Source organism: Cryptotermes secundus, unplaced genomic scaffold, assembly GCF_002891405.2.
Source record: "Cryptotermes secundus unplaced genomic scaffold, Csec_1.0 scaffold1475, whole genome shotgun sequence".
Classification (NCBI taxonomy): domain Eukaryota; kingdom Metazoa; phylum Arthropoda; class Insecta; order Blattodea; family Kalotermitidae; genus Cryptotermes; species Cryptotermes secundus.
In genome coordinates this window covers 457,418-473,785 of record NW_019731600.1, presented here as the reverse complement: position 1 = coordinate 473,785, position 16,368 = coordinate 457,418, and the positions used below count along the sequence as shown (strand labels likewise).

Sequence of the window (16,368 nt, the reverse complement as noted above, 5' to 3'; positions counted from 1 at the left end):
ACTAATCCACGGGGGTAGGCTACAATAGGCCAATCAGTGGCCGCCGTGCCGAGTGTATCAAGTAGGGGTCCACCCCCCCACTAAGCGAATTAATTGAAAAAAAACAGTGAAAACGTTCTCAACTGTTTTGTTTCGAAGCGTTTATCAACATGCAACTTTAAAATGTACAACATTTTTTTTTGTAATTTATTTCTGAAAATAGCAATGTTTAACCCACAGTAATAAAACGGGATGTTGATAAATGTATAAAGAAAGGCCTACATATACCGTCCCACTTTGATGTGATTACAGTCTCATTTGTACACAATATACAAATAATGCAAAACACTCGTAGACTGCGTTTCTGTTGCGTTCTGTGTTCGTTAATTAAAGAGCAGTACTGCCTAATTGAATTTAGCGTTCTGCCCAGTACTACAATTCAGTCTCATAATCAATCAATAACAAATTTTCATGTGCTGTATGGTACAACTAACTGAATTCATAACACTTTTGTAAACAGATGATTAAACTTTCTGTTGGCAACTACTAACCCAGTTCCTGAATGAATTATATATAGGCCGAATTGCAGAGGATAATTCCAGACATTCAAAGAATTCTTTCTGGGAATTACTTCTGATTCTCTACTCTGTGCAGTTTATGAAACCCAAACATTTATGTCCCTGACTAAAAAAATACAATCCACTGTACTCTATCCTGAGCCATTTCCATCCACACCGCACATTTATATTTGCTTCTTTAAGATCAGTTTTTGCCGGTCACGGTAGCCGAGCTGTCTAAGGCATGTACTGTCTTCGCTCGCTTGGAAACCGGGATCGTGGGTTCGAATCCCACTCAGGGCATGGATGTTTAGTTTGTGTGTGTGCGTTTTTCTGTGTTTGTGTACAGGTAGAGGCCTTGCTACGAGCTGATCACCCGCCCAAGGAGTCCTACCGAACTTGTAAGATCTAGAAAAACAGAAGTGAACGGAGAAGTTCTTGAAGGTAGGCCTAGGCCCACTGGGGCTGTAGTGCCAAGGAAAAAAAAAAGATCAGTTTTTATATTATCTCATGTCTTCCAATTGGTCTTTTTATTCAGGTTTTCGATCCAAAATTTTGTAAGTTATTCATGCCTCATGCTCATTTCATACATCTCCAATTTAACCCGCTTTGCTTTTATTACGCTAATTATATATGGTGAATGCAAGCAATTGGCGGAATGAAGATTGGCAGGGGAAACCGAAGTACTCGGAGAAAACCTGCCCCAGCACCACTTTGTTCACCACAAATCTTACTTGACCAGACCCGGGATCGAACCCGGGCCGCCGCAATGGGCAGCCAGCGACTAACCGCTTGAGCTATGGTGCTGCCTTCAGTTTCCATATCTCTGACGGTGAGTGACCACTTGTGGCCACAGTAACACATTTCCCCCCATCTCTCCTTGTATATACCCTGAAAAATTCCCATTGTGGCTTACTTTTAACCTTAAGACTTAGACAGCAAATTTCTCCTAAATATTTCTAAAAACATACCTTAATACGCGATATCATAACCCACTAGACCACTTTGGTCTACAATTTTAACAGTTCTAACAAGATTCAGTAAGTAAAGACGTGAAATAGAGCAGAAATATCCGTTTCGAAAGAATGAATTCATAGCACCAATAGGAGCTCCTTAGCCGGGAATAGACAGGCGCTTTCGCGTGAGGAGCTGTGTTTATTTGACGACCCATCTTGTAAGCTTAGCAGTCTAGTGTTTTACGTTTGTAGGATGCATAAACTTCGCTTTTTTTTCATTTTCTCCTAACATGAAAGAATTAAAGAACAAAGAATCATTATATATATGTATATATTCAAGTCCTAATACTCCTCGCTGTCGGTAGGGACGTGAATCTAACCACTCACTTCCAGCTAGTGCCGAGATTAAGAAAATGTGGATCTATACATCCACTCCCCCATACGTCTTCATGGCGTAGTGCTTAATTCGCAGAGTCAACTTTCAGTACTCCTTGCTGTGATTACGTGCGCCTTAGTTGCTTTATATTACAGTGTTGAGAATCCCAACCTCTTTGTTAACTAATGATACTCAACAGTCTCCGTGGGCTATAAGTCACCTTAAGCTTCAAAGATGTAAGAAGGTATTCGTTAAAAACAGGATATACAACTGTTACTTCTTGTGATCTTTCGTAACAAGCGATTGGATTGATCTGGCTCAGGGTAGGGACCTTATGAACATGGTAAGGAACCTTCCGGCTCCATAAAATGCTGAGAAGTTCTTGAGTAGCTGCACAAATGGTGGCTTCTCAAGAAGGGCTCAGCTCCGTGAGTGAGTGAGACAACTGTTACTCTTTAACGTGAGAGCGTGCCACCTCACCAAAGTCAGATACTATAGCTAATATTTGGACTGTCAGGTGTACCAACCCCTTTCTTCATCCACTGGAGCTGGGTCCACGAAACTTCTTCTGACGTCAGATAATAGAAACAACGTTGCCAGCAGGGTGTATAGAATGTGGTTCTTCATGTTCTTGCTTCGAGTACAGGAATCTATAAGAAAGAAAACTTACATAATTATCTGCTGTTTCATTCAAGTGTGAAGGTAAACGTAGATGAGTAGCTGAGCGTGGGGAAGGAATTCGTTACGTGTTGAGAAGGGATCCTCTGATTGGTAGATACGGTCCCCTTCTTTCTTACGTCTTCAATTTACTCGTAATATGAAGTAGTCTTCACGAAATCAGTAGCATATACTGGTATAAAGGTAAGGTAAAATTGTCCCTGTGCTTAACTAGCACTACGCCAGGAAGACGTATGGGTGAGTGGGTGTATAGATCCACGTATTCTTGACCTCGGTACTACTTTAAGGTGAATGGTCAGCTTCACGCTTTACCCCCGGGAAAGAATCCCCGGTATTCATTGGATAGGAAACCGGTGCTGGTCTCGACAAATTGGAGAAAAGAAGATTCTTGATATTCCTGGGACATCTCCGTCGTCCAGCCCATAGCCAGTCGCTATACCGACTACGCTATCCCAGTTCCTCTACACTGTACGTTATCGGGAGAATTTATGTCTATGTCCATATCGGTTCAGAATTACCCCTACTGAACCCGCTCCTTTAGACATGTTCAAACATCTGTTTATCATAAAACAGACTGGTGCATTACATAACACAACTATTCACTGACATGTCGGGTTTTGCGGTTTGCCATTTTGAATGACCAGACTGTGATATCTATGTCTGCTTCTTCTTACACTTCAACTGTTTTTGAAAAATTGGAGCAATATGGAGGTAAGTGTGCCTACATGTGAACGCAGTCCTATAAAAGATTTTGTTTGAATTTGGCAACAACTTCAGAACAGGTGTATAATCTCTGCACATTGAAATATTCGATATTACTCCAGGGGTCACATTAAGGATCCCCTCATGTCACTTGTAGCCCGCTGTACCTTGAATGCCCTGCCCTACTTTTTTCCTTCATTATCGGTATCCTAGCAACCAGTGTCGGTATAGCGACTGGCCATTGTCTGGACGACCGAGTGGTCGGAGTTCGAGTCCCAGTCCTCCACGTCGTCCCGACCGGTTCTTTGGCCCACCCAGCCTTCTATCCAATGGGTACAGGAGGTAAAGCGGTCGAGGGGTGAAGCTGACCACTCACCACCAACTATTACCGAGGTCAAGGAAACCTGGGTCTATACATCCACTCCTCCATTAGTCTTCCTGGTGCAGCGCTTAATTACTCAAGCACAGGGACAACTACCCAGGCAACCCTTTGATTCTGGTGAGGCCTTCAGTGTGGGAGATCTTAAAATTTGATACTGTTTGAAGCTTAAGATAACCTTTCCCTTATATGGAAATAAATGCGATAGAGATTCTTATTTTAACAGAAGGAGTAAGTTGAGCACCATCCGCACCATGACAAGAACCAGCTGAAGGAAAAGCCAGGCACATTAGTAACAGTTATTATATTGCAATTCATATAAAGTGCAATTCAATTGTTTTAAAATGTCTGTTGATGTGTACTATCTGCTGATGGCTTTAGAAGCCGAAACATGTAGAACATTGTCATACTATTAAGAGCAATAAACTCATTATACACAGCGAAATGTGAATGAGATTCTGACAGCTGTTGTGTTGAGACGGAAAGAAAACGCTCAAGATATGCAAGCTGCCTTTATTATCAAGAAGAAACTTCCTACAAAGTTCGCGAGCAAACTTCGAAATCTTCATTTTAGCAGAACACTCTCACCACTCATTGAACGTGTGAATTTATAAAACGGATTTCATCCTCAGAGGTAAGCTTACAATATAAAGGGTTTTCCCCATACTCAGTTAAGCACCGCCCCGTCATGACGCATGGAGAACTGAGATAAAACTGCATACACACTCAACATGAAACAGAATGGAAGTGAGAGGTCAACTTCGCGATAAGAACACTTTGTCTCCTGGACGAGAGACCAAAGCGCACAGCGAAATGGGGGTTGGCATGGGTTTCAGAACATTTCCGGAGACAGTGACCTCAGACTACGTCAGGAAGCAAATCCCGGCCGATCAGCCCGTAGCAAATTACTTCATTGTCAGAGCATTCCTAATTCCATAAAAATAACACACTGGTTTGTTTCAATTAAAAATATATAATTATTAAATTTGTAACGAGGAACTTTGTGTTTAATACTTATTAGAGCCTCTGTGGTGTAGTGCTCAGAATTCCTGACTACAGATCCAGAAGTCCCGGGTTCGATTCCCTGCGCTACTAGGTTTTCTGAGAAGTAGTGGGTCTGGAACGGGGTCCACTCAGTCTCGTGAGGATAACTGAGGAGCAGCTTGAATGGAAAAGTAGCGGCGTCGGTCTAGAAAACCGAGATTAACGGCCGTGGGGATTCGTTGCGCTGACCACGCGACACTCTGTAACCGCTAAAATTGGTACTAACTTCCCGACAAGCGGCGGTAGCTCGGTCGGTATAATTCGCTTGCGGACTAAAGCCACGGGGTTTATTTTGTATGTAGTCACACTGAAACTGCTAGGAGGATAATAATTAGCTCGGATAAGGAACAAGAGGGACAAATGAACGCCAAAGGACATTCCCATTGCGTTGCAGATGCAAATACACAGTTCACACTGAATAGAGTCAGTTGTTACTTTTCTATATATTCTCTTATATATATACATAGCATCAAACAATGTTTAATATTAAATTTACAGACGTTAGACTAGCGCAGTGGAGAGCTTTGCATTAGCTAACAGAAATAAATTCGAGCTACCTCGTTATGTTTTATTGTGTGAGAACTACGAACATTCCCTTAATTTCGCATACAGACCATATTTTATTTATGAAAATAAAAAAGGAACAAAACGGCATATATCTACTTTCAATTACACATTGGGAAAAGCAGTGGAATTCGGAGCGACGAAAAGCTACAAGTTGCAAAATATGAATATTTACTGTGTGATTCCGGAGCCCTTTTGTGATTTATGCAAATTGGACCCTGGTATATGCAAATCATCAACAGCCTACGTGTGATATGCGACCCATTGTAGGTAATGATGAAATGATAGATTGCTATGCAGTCTACGGTATAATTGGGCACATGTATGTTCAGTGTCTCCTATTGGCTTGGAAACCGTGTGGCAGTTCGCACTGAATCGCATTATGCCATGACTGTCAGGCCCACGTTGGCTGCAGTAGTAAAAGTCGAAGTAAAAATGAGATTGACGGTCAGTTAGTCTGTCTGTCTTGGTGTCGAGTCCCATCTGGGGCTCATGACCAGATATTTCTTCTTGTTTTAAATTTTCTGACCTGTTCATGTGGGACACCCTCTCTGATGAGAGGACATGTCTGTCATTTGTCAAAGTCATAGAATATTTAAATTCTATATTTTGTCACGAGATTATGACTAGAGACGATGTTTAGATGCATACCTGGACTTATTGTACACTTACAGTTGTACCTACAAATAACTAGGACAGTCTCACTGAGTTACACACTCCGAACAGCACACATAAAATCTTCTTAACTTCACTAACCGTTGTTTGGTTGCGGCTTCCAGCAGTGGACGTTCCCCTTCATTTGGGTTCCCGAATTGTTCCCGGCCTCAGCTACCAGCTTCTCATTTCTCACCACTGCAACTCTCTCAGAGTTACTTTACGACTGGCAGCTTACCGCCAATCAGTTCGTCTTGGCCCCAAGTCCCTTGAGACCCACGACCAGTATTTCTTTCAACTGAACACTAGCGGTTATAGACCTTACGTAACATCCTCTCTAACGAGAGGATTGATCTTTATTTACAATTGCTGCTGGTCCTCGCCAGCGCAGGCATTCTGGGGTCGGAGTTCCGCGGGACTCATGAACATATTTTACGGTCTCAGATTCGAGACTCTCCAGGATGGAGGGCCAGGTCCCCCTACTAGTATTGATATACCCCAGTAACAGGGTGGCCTAGTTATACCCCCAGGCACTGGGTTCCCTCTACGTCGCCTCCTGTGACTCGCAGGGTCCCGGAACGGATCGCACAGAAAACACCTCTTCCATTGTTATGTTCTGTCATTGCCGGGGAAACGTGTCCACAGAGCTGTTTTATTGTCGCCTGTTTACGCAGATGTTGCTTTGGCAATGTGTCTACATGTCACAATATATATCTGTTTGTCGAAATAAGTTAACATGTAAATGCAACAAATAATTAATTGAATTGCTGTTATTGTTAATCACTTTTATTACCTTCTTGTTTATAGGTAAAAGGTAAACAGGTGACGTCCCTGTGCTTAACTAATTAAACGTTATGACATGAAGGCGTATGGTGTAGTGGATGTATAGAGCCACATTTTCTTGACCTCGTCACAAGCTGGAGGTGAGTGGTCAGGTTCACGCCCCGGCCACTTTACCCCCGAGGAAATAGTCCCCGGTAACCATTGGATAGGAGGTTGGATGGACCCCAGAGCCGGTCTACACGACGTGGAGAAGAGAATATTGTTGACCCTACCGGGATTCGAACTCCGACCCGATCGTCCAGCCCGTAGCTAGTCGCATTGTTTATTGGTATTGTTTATATTTTAGTTATTGTCCTTATGCTTTTCTCTGCTGTGCAAGGTAGAAAGAGTCGTTTGTACACAGTGCCGTTTTGGAAACTGGCCCTTGTCTTTATGTTTTTGTTTACCTGTAACGTAGTTAATAGTATCCACACTGTGCTGTTTCTGTGATGGGCCTTATGTCTGTTGACTCGACACGTGAAAGATAAAGAACTGAAATGGATTGTTACTGGTCCTAAGGAAGAAGCAATATGAAGATGAAGAACTTTACACAGTGAGAAAATTAATAAGGTGTGGATTGGATTAATCTAGCTCAGGATAGGATCCAGTGCTGAGTTCTTATGAATAACGTAATGAAGTTCCCGGAAATTGTGTAGAATTTCTTGCGACTATCAGATTTTAAAGGAGGACTACGTTACAAGGAGTTTTGTTAGCTAGTCTTTATAATAAGGTGCTCGGTAACTTCCCTCGGCAGTTCACCTGTTCCGCGTAACACACGTGCGCTACCCTGATGGACTTCTCATTCACCCCTTAATTGGTCTGACGCATATCGGACGCGGTGGAATTGCCTTCTCAAACGCCTTGATGTGGCAAGCTGGGAGCTCAAAGAATTCAGAGCAGCGCAGCGCTACACAGTACGGAGTTCTATGCCCGAAGTAGCAATAATTGTAGCTCCTCTTAATGTATCATTAGCTCCTCACAACATAATGCCCTATGTGCTAAGATAGACTTTCTTCTTGGACTCTTCATCTACTTCTTCTCAAATGGCTCTATCGCACCGAACAATTTTATTATTTAAGATGTAATGACTCCTCTCTGACCGCTTCTGTTGTATAGCGGTCAGAGTTCCTGGCTACAGATCCAGAGGACCCGGGTAATTTTTGTTTATGATTCCTCTGAAAGAAGGGAATCGCTTACCAAATATATTCACATGCAAAGTTCTAGGAGTGTGTCCATCTGGCTGTCCACTCCTTGGAGTTCGTATTTTTTAGTTTCTTGGAGTTGGTTGAGACTGAGTCCACTTGGTACGTCGGCCACTAATTGGGCAATTTTACCAGCCCCGGATAGTAGATGATGATGAATGTAGAGCAGTCGGTGGAATTAATATTGGCAAGGGAAACCGAAACACTCGGAGAAAACCTGCACCAGTGCCATTTTATCCACCACAAATCCCATATGACCTGATCTATGCTCGGACCCAGGCCACTGCTTTGGGAAGCCGGCGACTAACAGCTTGAGCTATGGCACGGACCATTCCTTGGAGTTTGTGAATACGAAGATTTTTACGTGGGGAGGTTACCAACCCTCCGCACAACCCCAAATTTGGAGAGCCAGGTGGAGAAGTAGATATAAATCACAAAATTTAAAGATTCAACTACATGTGTGACACAAAAAAAGGACATTAAAAAATAAACCAAAGGTGGATGCCCAGATGAAATTCTATAAAACTATGGAGTTAGGAGCGGCATATGTGACTGTGAAACATGGGTCATGGTGTCCAGGCTGTCGAGATGCGATTCCTGGGATCAGCGATTGGAAGAACAATACGAGGTAAGATTAGACGTGATGATAGTGGAAGTAAACTACGTGTAGTAAGTTTAAATGACACCGATAAGTGTACAGAGGGACAGAAAAACCACGTACAATGAATGACTGAACATAGAAGTCCCAGACAAACGGTGCGCTATCAGCTTTAGGGAACAGGAAGCCGTGGACGACCCAGAAAAGAAGACAAGACCAAGCTTGAAGATCCGCAACAGGAATGCTTGACGTAAACGAAGAAGAAGCATCTCTAGGGGTGACACAAATTGTCGTCCTATCCAGCTAAGAAGTTTCCGAACTGCACAACTAGTTGACTAACTCCATGCAGAAGACTTTATATTGAGAAGCTGACGGTCACTTAGTTGACCAGAAATATTTAATGCCTTAAATGAAATTGGAGCTGTAAGGCTCCATCTAAGCCACTTAAATTCAACCAAAAATTACAGGATTTATTTCTTTAAGACCCTCCAGGATGAAAACATAATTTCATCTAGAGGGTAACGGGATAAGGCAATCGTAGCGTGAAGCTGATCAATAATTTCCATATTTAGAGCACAGAACAGAAATGCATAGATATTTACTTCCACTCCGCCTTACGTCATGGGCTAGTACTGAAAGGCTGGGACTACGGTACATTCTCACGTTTACGAGGTTCACCTAAATATCTCAATCGCTCTTGTTCTTTCATATCTTGTGACGTCTATGTACTTATCTCCCCAGTGCGTGCTACATGTACCGTGAGTCTCATCCTCCTCCCACTAAGTTTTGGTGGAGAGCGTACTTTATGAATCTACATCGAACGACTGCACAGTGTAGAACACACCGAACGTATGTACGCCCAGACAAGAAACACATACGTTATATTATATGATTGTATAAAGATATAAGTACATATCGTGAGAATCGCATACCAATATACCACACACTAACAACCTATGCATCTTAGAAACTTGTCTTTGGGCTTCACAGCTGGGCTTACTGCGTAGGAAGTTTCTGCAACAAAGATATATGCTCAATTTTTCTACACTGTAGCAGTGAAACCTTAAATATTTACGTTGGCATACACATTCTTAACCCACCATACGTAAAATCCTTTAATATATTTTTAATAATATATTCAACACATTATAAATCTTGATATATGGTATAATTTTAAATTTATCTTTTATCTTATTTTATGATTTTACTACTCGTACTTTAATTATGACATCAACTTAAGGCAAAATTCTATGTTAATATTTAATACGACGCGTTGCACCGATAAGGATCCATATCGGTATTTCAGTGACTATACGTATTCCTGTGAATAACTTCGTGATGATGGTCTTATACGACCGAAACATGTAGCAGGGATAAAGATCGAATATCAGAACCTAATATTTGTTGTGTTGACGGTTACCGCAATTCATGTATATATATCTTTATGAAGCTTATTGTTTAATATTGCTCATTATTCATCCTGTCACTTTGTCTCTCTCTTATTCACATCAACACCTTGTTCTCAGACACGCTCATTCTACCTTCTTCCTTGCTGTTGGAAACCGCAAGTTTCATGCACATAGGAAGCAACATGTATGCCCACATGAATTATGTCTCTCTATATCTGGATTTTTGTGAATTAAACCTTTGTTAGAATAATTTGTGTTTTGAACTGGACCCAGTGATTGAGGCTAGCTCTCTTAAGGGACCCAACAGGATAGGTGTTTTCCTTCACCTGAGGACGGAAACAGATCCAGTTTCCGAAACGTCGTGTTTTTCTTAGTTATCTTAAAAACCAGGACGATAGATAAAGTCCGAAAACCCCATATCTCTGTGTAGATTTATCTGGATCCAGATAAATTCCACTAGCATGTTCTTGTGAACGTGGAAATGAAACTTCCTGTTCCATAAATACTGGAAACTTTTTCGACTAGCTGAACTACCGTCAGCATCTGGAGGACTATGTTCAGTTGAGTTAATTGATTGTCTATCTTTGATTTAAAATGACACTCCATCACCGACCAGTCAGAAATGCAAAATCATATGGACAATGACCGTCGACATTGCCACTCTCGTTTCAGAGTAAGGACGAATTTGATGACTGAATTCTGTGAGAAGTTGAAGGCTTGGTAGCAGCGCAAATGGCCTGCCTCTCTATGCAATTATGAGGGTGGAACATGCATATAGACGAATTTATAGCCGTCACGTTCAATGCAAGACGCTGAGATCTGCACCGTATTTCAACCACATCGTTCCACAGCGGGGTTAATATAAGTTTCATGTTTCTGCCAGCAGATAGCGACCTCATCTTCATTTTACTCGCAAGATATTTCAACTGAATATTTTGAAGATTTTTAAAGATAATCAAACTATATTTTCTTCACATCATGCTGTAGTTTTGAACTGTTGTATAAAGTACTCAAAGTGCTCGGGCAGAAGAAGCGTCTTTAAATTCAAAAGCTGTATAAAAGTGCTGAAAAACTGAGAAAGGAATAAGCAGAATACGAGCATATGTTATTTTATTTCTAAAAATTAGAGGCAGCAAAGGTAATCTTGCGAAGAAGAACAGATTTGTTACTTACATAACTATTATTAACAGGGTTTAAATTACTGATACATGGCATTATGAAATATACATGCAAACTCTTTGAACTACTGTGTGTATTGTACCTGATAAGCACTGGTACATTCCAAATGGTTCCGACCTTTGTGTATAACACTCAGGATTGCTGGGTTTTTACATTTAGTCCATCGTCGGATATTCTAAAGACACAAAAGAAACACAACATTTGGATCTGTTAGCTCTATCTAACGAACCCAACAGGTAGACGTCTCGGCCCCTCACCTAAAGACGAAAACAGATCGAGTTTCCGAAACGTTATGTTCTTTTTTGTTTTAAAAATAACTGACGATGACAAAAGTCCAAGAGCCCCACATCTCTTTCTCGCAAATGCTCTTCTTTGAACACCATGTGAGCTTTATTCTCTTGTCTGTGGCTTTATAGTGTCTTCAGAAAAAAATATATTCTGTCATATTTGTGTAAATAAGCTTTTATTTGCCATACTACGTATAAGTTTAGGAGCCAGTTCGAGTCTCTGTAGAGCCAAGAATTTTTTTTTCCACGTCGTCCAGACCGGCTCTGGGGTCCACTCAAACTCCTTTCCAATGGGTACAGGGTGCAATTTACCCTGGGGTAAAGCGGCTGGGGCTTGAAGATGACCACTCACCTCCAACAACTGCCGAGATCAAGAAAATATTGATCTACACGTCCACTCCCCCATGCCCCATCATGGCGTAATGTTTAATTAGTTAAGCACAGGAACAATTTTGCCTTTTTATGTACAAGTTTTCTTTGCTTTCAGCAGATAATAGTGGCTTGCAGTATATGTCGATCAATATGATTGTAAAGCCTGCGCGCTGTAGGGCGTTCTTATTCCCCTCCGTCACTCTTTCTACGTGATAATCTGGCCACCAACGCAAAATGTTACCTTCCCACCATATCTCTTAGTAATCACTGATGACGCTGTTGGCGTTGAAAGGAATTAAGTATTTCGTTCAATAAACAGCATTTTGTGATTTAGAACTGTTTACAGCTCTTATGTTGTTTCCATGGCGCCGTTATAACAAGAGAAGCACGCGGTAGTGTAGTTGGTTGAGTCATTATGCTACAAGCCGGAAAGTCGCGGTTTCGATTCTCGACGAAATAATTATTTTTAAGTTACCTAGTACTTCAGGCTGTAATATTATTCTGGAGTGGACTCAGCCTCTAACGGAAATGAGTACCAGGAATTTTCCTGGGGGGTAAAGGGCGGCCAGCGAGAAAGGCTGACATTCTTACCGCCAAATTTAAGCAGATTTTCTAGAAGAGCCTCGACGCCTCACAACCCTATGGGATTTCACGGCATGTTACAGGGATAGTTTTACATTTTACCTTTTACCTTACCATTATAACAAGCAAGAAAGTGGGAAAGAATTCTTTTGTAAGTGATCCATGCTAATTGGTTGTATTGAGCATTCGTATTATATTACCAGAGGCAGTAACGAATTGACGTTGTTTTCACAACATGCAACAAAGCACACGAAACTATAATTTTACCTGTTGTTATCCAATATTTATATAAAACTTTAACTTCGAGGTAAGTGTGTTTGAGACCAAGGTGCTGAGGGGATCATGTGGGTCTAATCGGGAGAAACTAATGTGAGGAGGCTGAATTTAGCATAATGAGGAGCAACATATTGTCACGTGATTGAGTCATTGTAGACGGAGTTTAGATTGTTAACTGATTTCATTGCACAATTATACAGCTTGTGTCTACACTCTACACATCACTGCCACACAGAGGCTAGTGTTCTCAGTCACGGTCTTCACTGCTCTGCTTGGTTCTAACAGTTGACTTTCCTCTTCTCCTGGACTCACGTCCTTACTGGCTGGGGGCCATCTAACAGCAACCTCCTACTTTTCTTACTGCCGTCTCAAAACTCTCTCGTAATGACAGCTGGTCCTCGTTGTTATAACCTAGGTACGGACCACACAGAAAACACCGATACCAACAGTTTGCGTGTTACACAGCAGTTACTTAACAATAATAGTTTCTATGGTTGGTAGCTCTTCCTTTGAGCAAATAAGCCACAATATTGTTTTTTCCGCGCGCAAAATATTATTTTTGTGATCAAATAAAATCAAATGGGATAGGGTCAAGAGATGGGCTCTTTTGATCACTGTAACGAGACTTATTATTCTGTAAATTACAAGGATTTATGTTACCAGCTGAGCAACTTTCAGGTTCTTAAGAAGAATTTTCATCCATTGAATTAATGCTCAGCCTCTCGGTTAATAATATTAGCCGAGGAGAAGAACAACAAACGAGTCGACTATTTTAGAATGAAATTTTCAGTTATCGTATAAGCCAAAATTTATGGAGAACCCCCTTTTTTGTAGCGAGGTATAAGAAAAGGAAGTTGATGACAAATTCAGTACGTCTTTTAGTCCTGAGAGTGTAAGGAAAAGGAAGTATGGTCGTTATTATTAATGAATAATAAATTCAAAATTTAATAACAAATGGAATTCTACGTATTTTCACAAATACCGCCAGAATTAGCAATTAGAATTCCTCATATTTATTTTTAGGGACCCAAAAATAAATCAACTCCTCTTTCCTAAGAAGGATTATTTGAGCAAAAAATTAGCCCTGTACTCGGGAAAATACGGTAGAGGTTCACATTTTTAAGTAACTCGTATTTATATATGCTTCGAAATGCATAGATTTCCGCTTTGTCTAATTTTATATTCATTCATTCATTCATTAATCAATGACTCTGCAGCCCTTCATTGGGCCTTGGCCGTTTTATCAGTTTCTTAATCCTATATACACTGTGTGGGACTCCTTTGACGGGGGATCAGCCCGTCACAGGAACGCTACCCGCACACAGGACTGCACAAATATAAAATAAACGCACACAGACATCCATGACTGAAGTGGAATTCGAACCCAGACCCTAGCGTTCGAACAGGCTAAGACTGTTCATGACTTACACCGCGCGGCCACTGTGAATTTTATAGTCAGATTTATTTAATATAAGTACCAATGCTCATTATTATACATAATCTCAAGTCTGTTAAACTGGAAGGCTTCAAGATTGCTTCTGTTTGCTTCCTGAGGTGTGGAAGAGAAGCCAGAACAGTGAACTGCAGAAAGCAATTAAGCCTGTGTCAATAAAGGGAATATAGCCGCCCCTGACAGCGGGGCATTGAGGCTTGCACGCCGTGATCTCCACACGTTACAGTCAGCCTGCTCGTTAACTGGCATCATATGAAGCAATTGGCGTGAGCTTGGCTACATGCAACAAGGCATGACTCTTACTACTCACTGTTAGTGGGTCCACAGCTCCAAAACTTCGCGTCATGTTCCTCACATTTTGCCTCACGATTGAAAATTGGACGCCTGCAATACTTACCGGCAACAATGCTGCAACCATCTTTACCTCTTCAGGAGTCCCCGTTCGTTGCATATGGTACACGGTGACGCGAGGTGATTTCTAACTGCTTAACGCTACAGTTTCGTTTTTGGGAGGCTTGGGGTCGTTTATGCGTCCGGAAGATACTTCTCATTATTGGTAAATTAATTTAGTTTCCTCAGTCCCTGAGGGATTTTTTTTTGGAACTAGAGAAACAATTAATTGTACAGTTAAGTGACTTGAGCTGCTTCTAGTCTTCTTTTTTAATTCGCTTAGTGGGGGGTGGAGTCCAACTGGGTCCACTCGGCAAGGCGCCCACTGATTGGCCTATTGTAGCCTGTTCCGGGTGATTATGATGAAGGAGAATTTGGTGGAATGAAGATTATCAAGGGCAACCGAAGTACTCGGAGAAAACCCGCCCCAGTGCCAATTTTTCCACCACAAATCCCACTTGACCAGACCCGGGATCGAACCCGGGCCACCACGGTGGGAAGCCAACGACTAACCGCTTGAGCTATGGCGCGCTCTTCTGCTGGTAGTCGCTCAGCTTTCCAAAAATTACCCATCTTTATGGAAACCGAATTTTCATTAATATTGTTATCTATATTAGTCACTATAGACGGGGGTTGTATTGATTAATATATTTATTGACCGCTTACAGATCATGACTACAAATAACTATAACAATATTGCTAACTTCCTCACTGCTAATCATTCCACACTAAGCCGTCTCAATCTGCTTTCATTAGTCTTTACTTGGTAACCGCTCTCCACACTGGATATTCCTCTGCAGTGTTTTCACTAGTCGTATACTGGTAACGAATCTTAGCAATGGCGATTCTTCAGTTTCCGTTATCCGCTAGTTAACAATTCACAGATGAACCCTCAACTGCCTGTAGTCCAAGTCCAAGTCACATTGCGACCGACGTTCAGTCAGTCAGTAAGTCTTGGGGTCGAGCTCCATCTGGGGCTCATGACCAGATATTTATTACTGCTTGGCATTTACGGTCTTGTTTTTGTGGGACGCCCTCTCTGACGAGAGGACTAGTCTGCCTTTTTTATATGCTGCTGGTGCTTGCCAGTGCAGTCTTTCTAGGGTCTGAGTCCCTTGGGACTCGAGACCATATTTTACTGTCTCAGATTTGAGACTTCCCTTTTCGTCGCCTCTTACGACTCGCAGGGTCACGGTGGAGGTCAACTGCCTGTAACGTCAATTGTCTTCAAGATAATTCCTCTTCACGGACTCCACGGAAAATACCTTCTTCTGTTGTCAAGAATGTGTGTTTATTGCTACTTGTGTGTCTTGTTCTGCCCACAACCATGCAAGACAGTATAATTCAGATACATCGTTCCGAATTAACTGCTTTGTTTCAGTAAGAATGTGGGCACATGCGGCAATTTTGTACTGTGCATCTAAAGTTTTCAGGCAGGCAGTATGACTGTTTCTCTTGCCCTCAAATGAAACCTTGAATAGAATTCTGCACAATGACGACTTATTCAATTTTTGTTCTGCTTGTCTAAACATTTTTTCCTTCATCTTCTTTTAATTTCTTTGATTCCATTCCTTTAATGTTGTGATTCTTTTCGTACCCGATTTCCTTTTTTTTCTTTCAAGTTTCCGTGTTTCTTCAATTTTCAGCCTTTCATCTTCTCGTTTTGCTGTCTATATTGTGTTTTTGGAGTCTGTTTCCCCTTTTAATTCCCCTTTTCTCTATATTCTAATCTCTGCTTCCCTCCATGAACTGATTTTTCCTCGTCCATATTCATGTCCTTCCTGATTAACAACAATTTTAGCAGTAATTTCCTGCCCATGCATAAATTAATTAAAAATCAGTAACCCCGAAAGGGGAGATGTTTAATTACCTTTTAAAATTACTAGGAACTAAAGACGACCCCTGCCGG

At 41.5% G+C, this 16,368-nt stretch overlaps 1 protein-coding gene across 1 annotated transcript in view; it reads right to left on the bottom strand.

The window, feature by feature from the left end:
• LOC111867293 overlaps positions 1-16,368 on the bottom strand; it is a 148,235-nt gene that overhangs the window by 93,380 nt on the left and 38,487 nt on the right. The window contains exon 2 of the mRNA XM_023857016.2: positions 2,396-2,518. Coding sequence (XP_023712784.1) covers positions 2,396-2,518 — 123 coding nt within the window. The remainder of the gene's footprint in view (positions 1-2,395; positions 2,519-16,368) is intronic.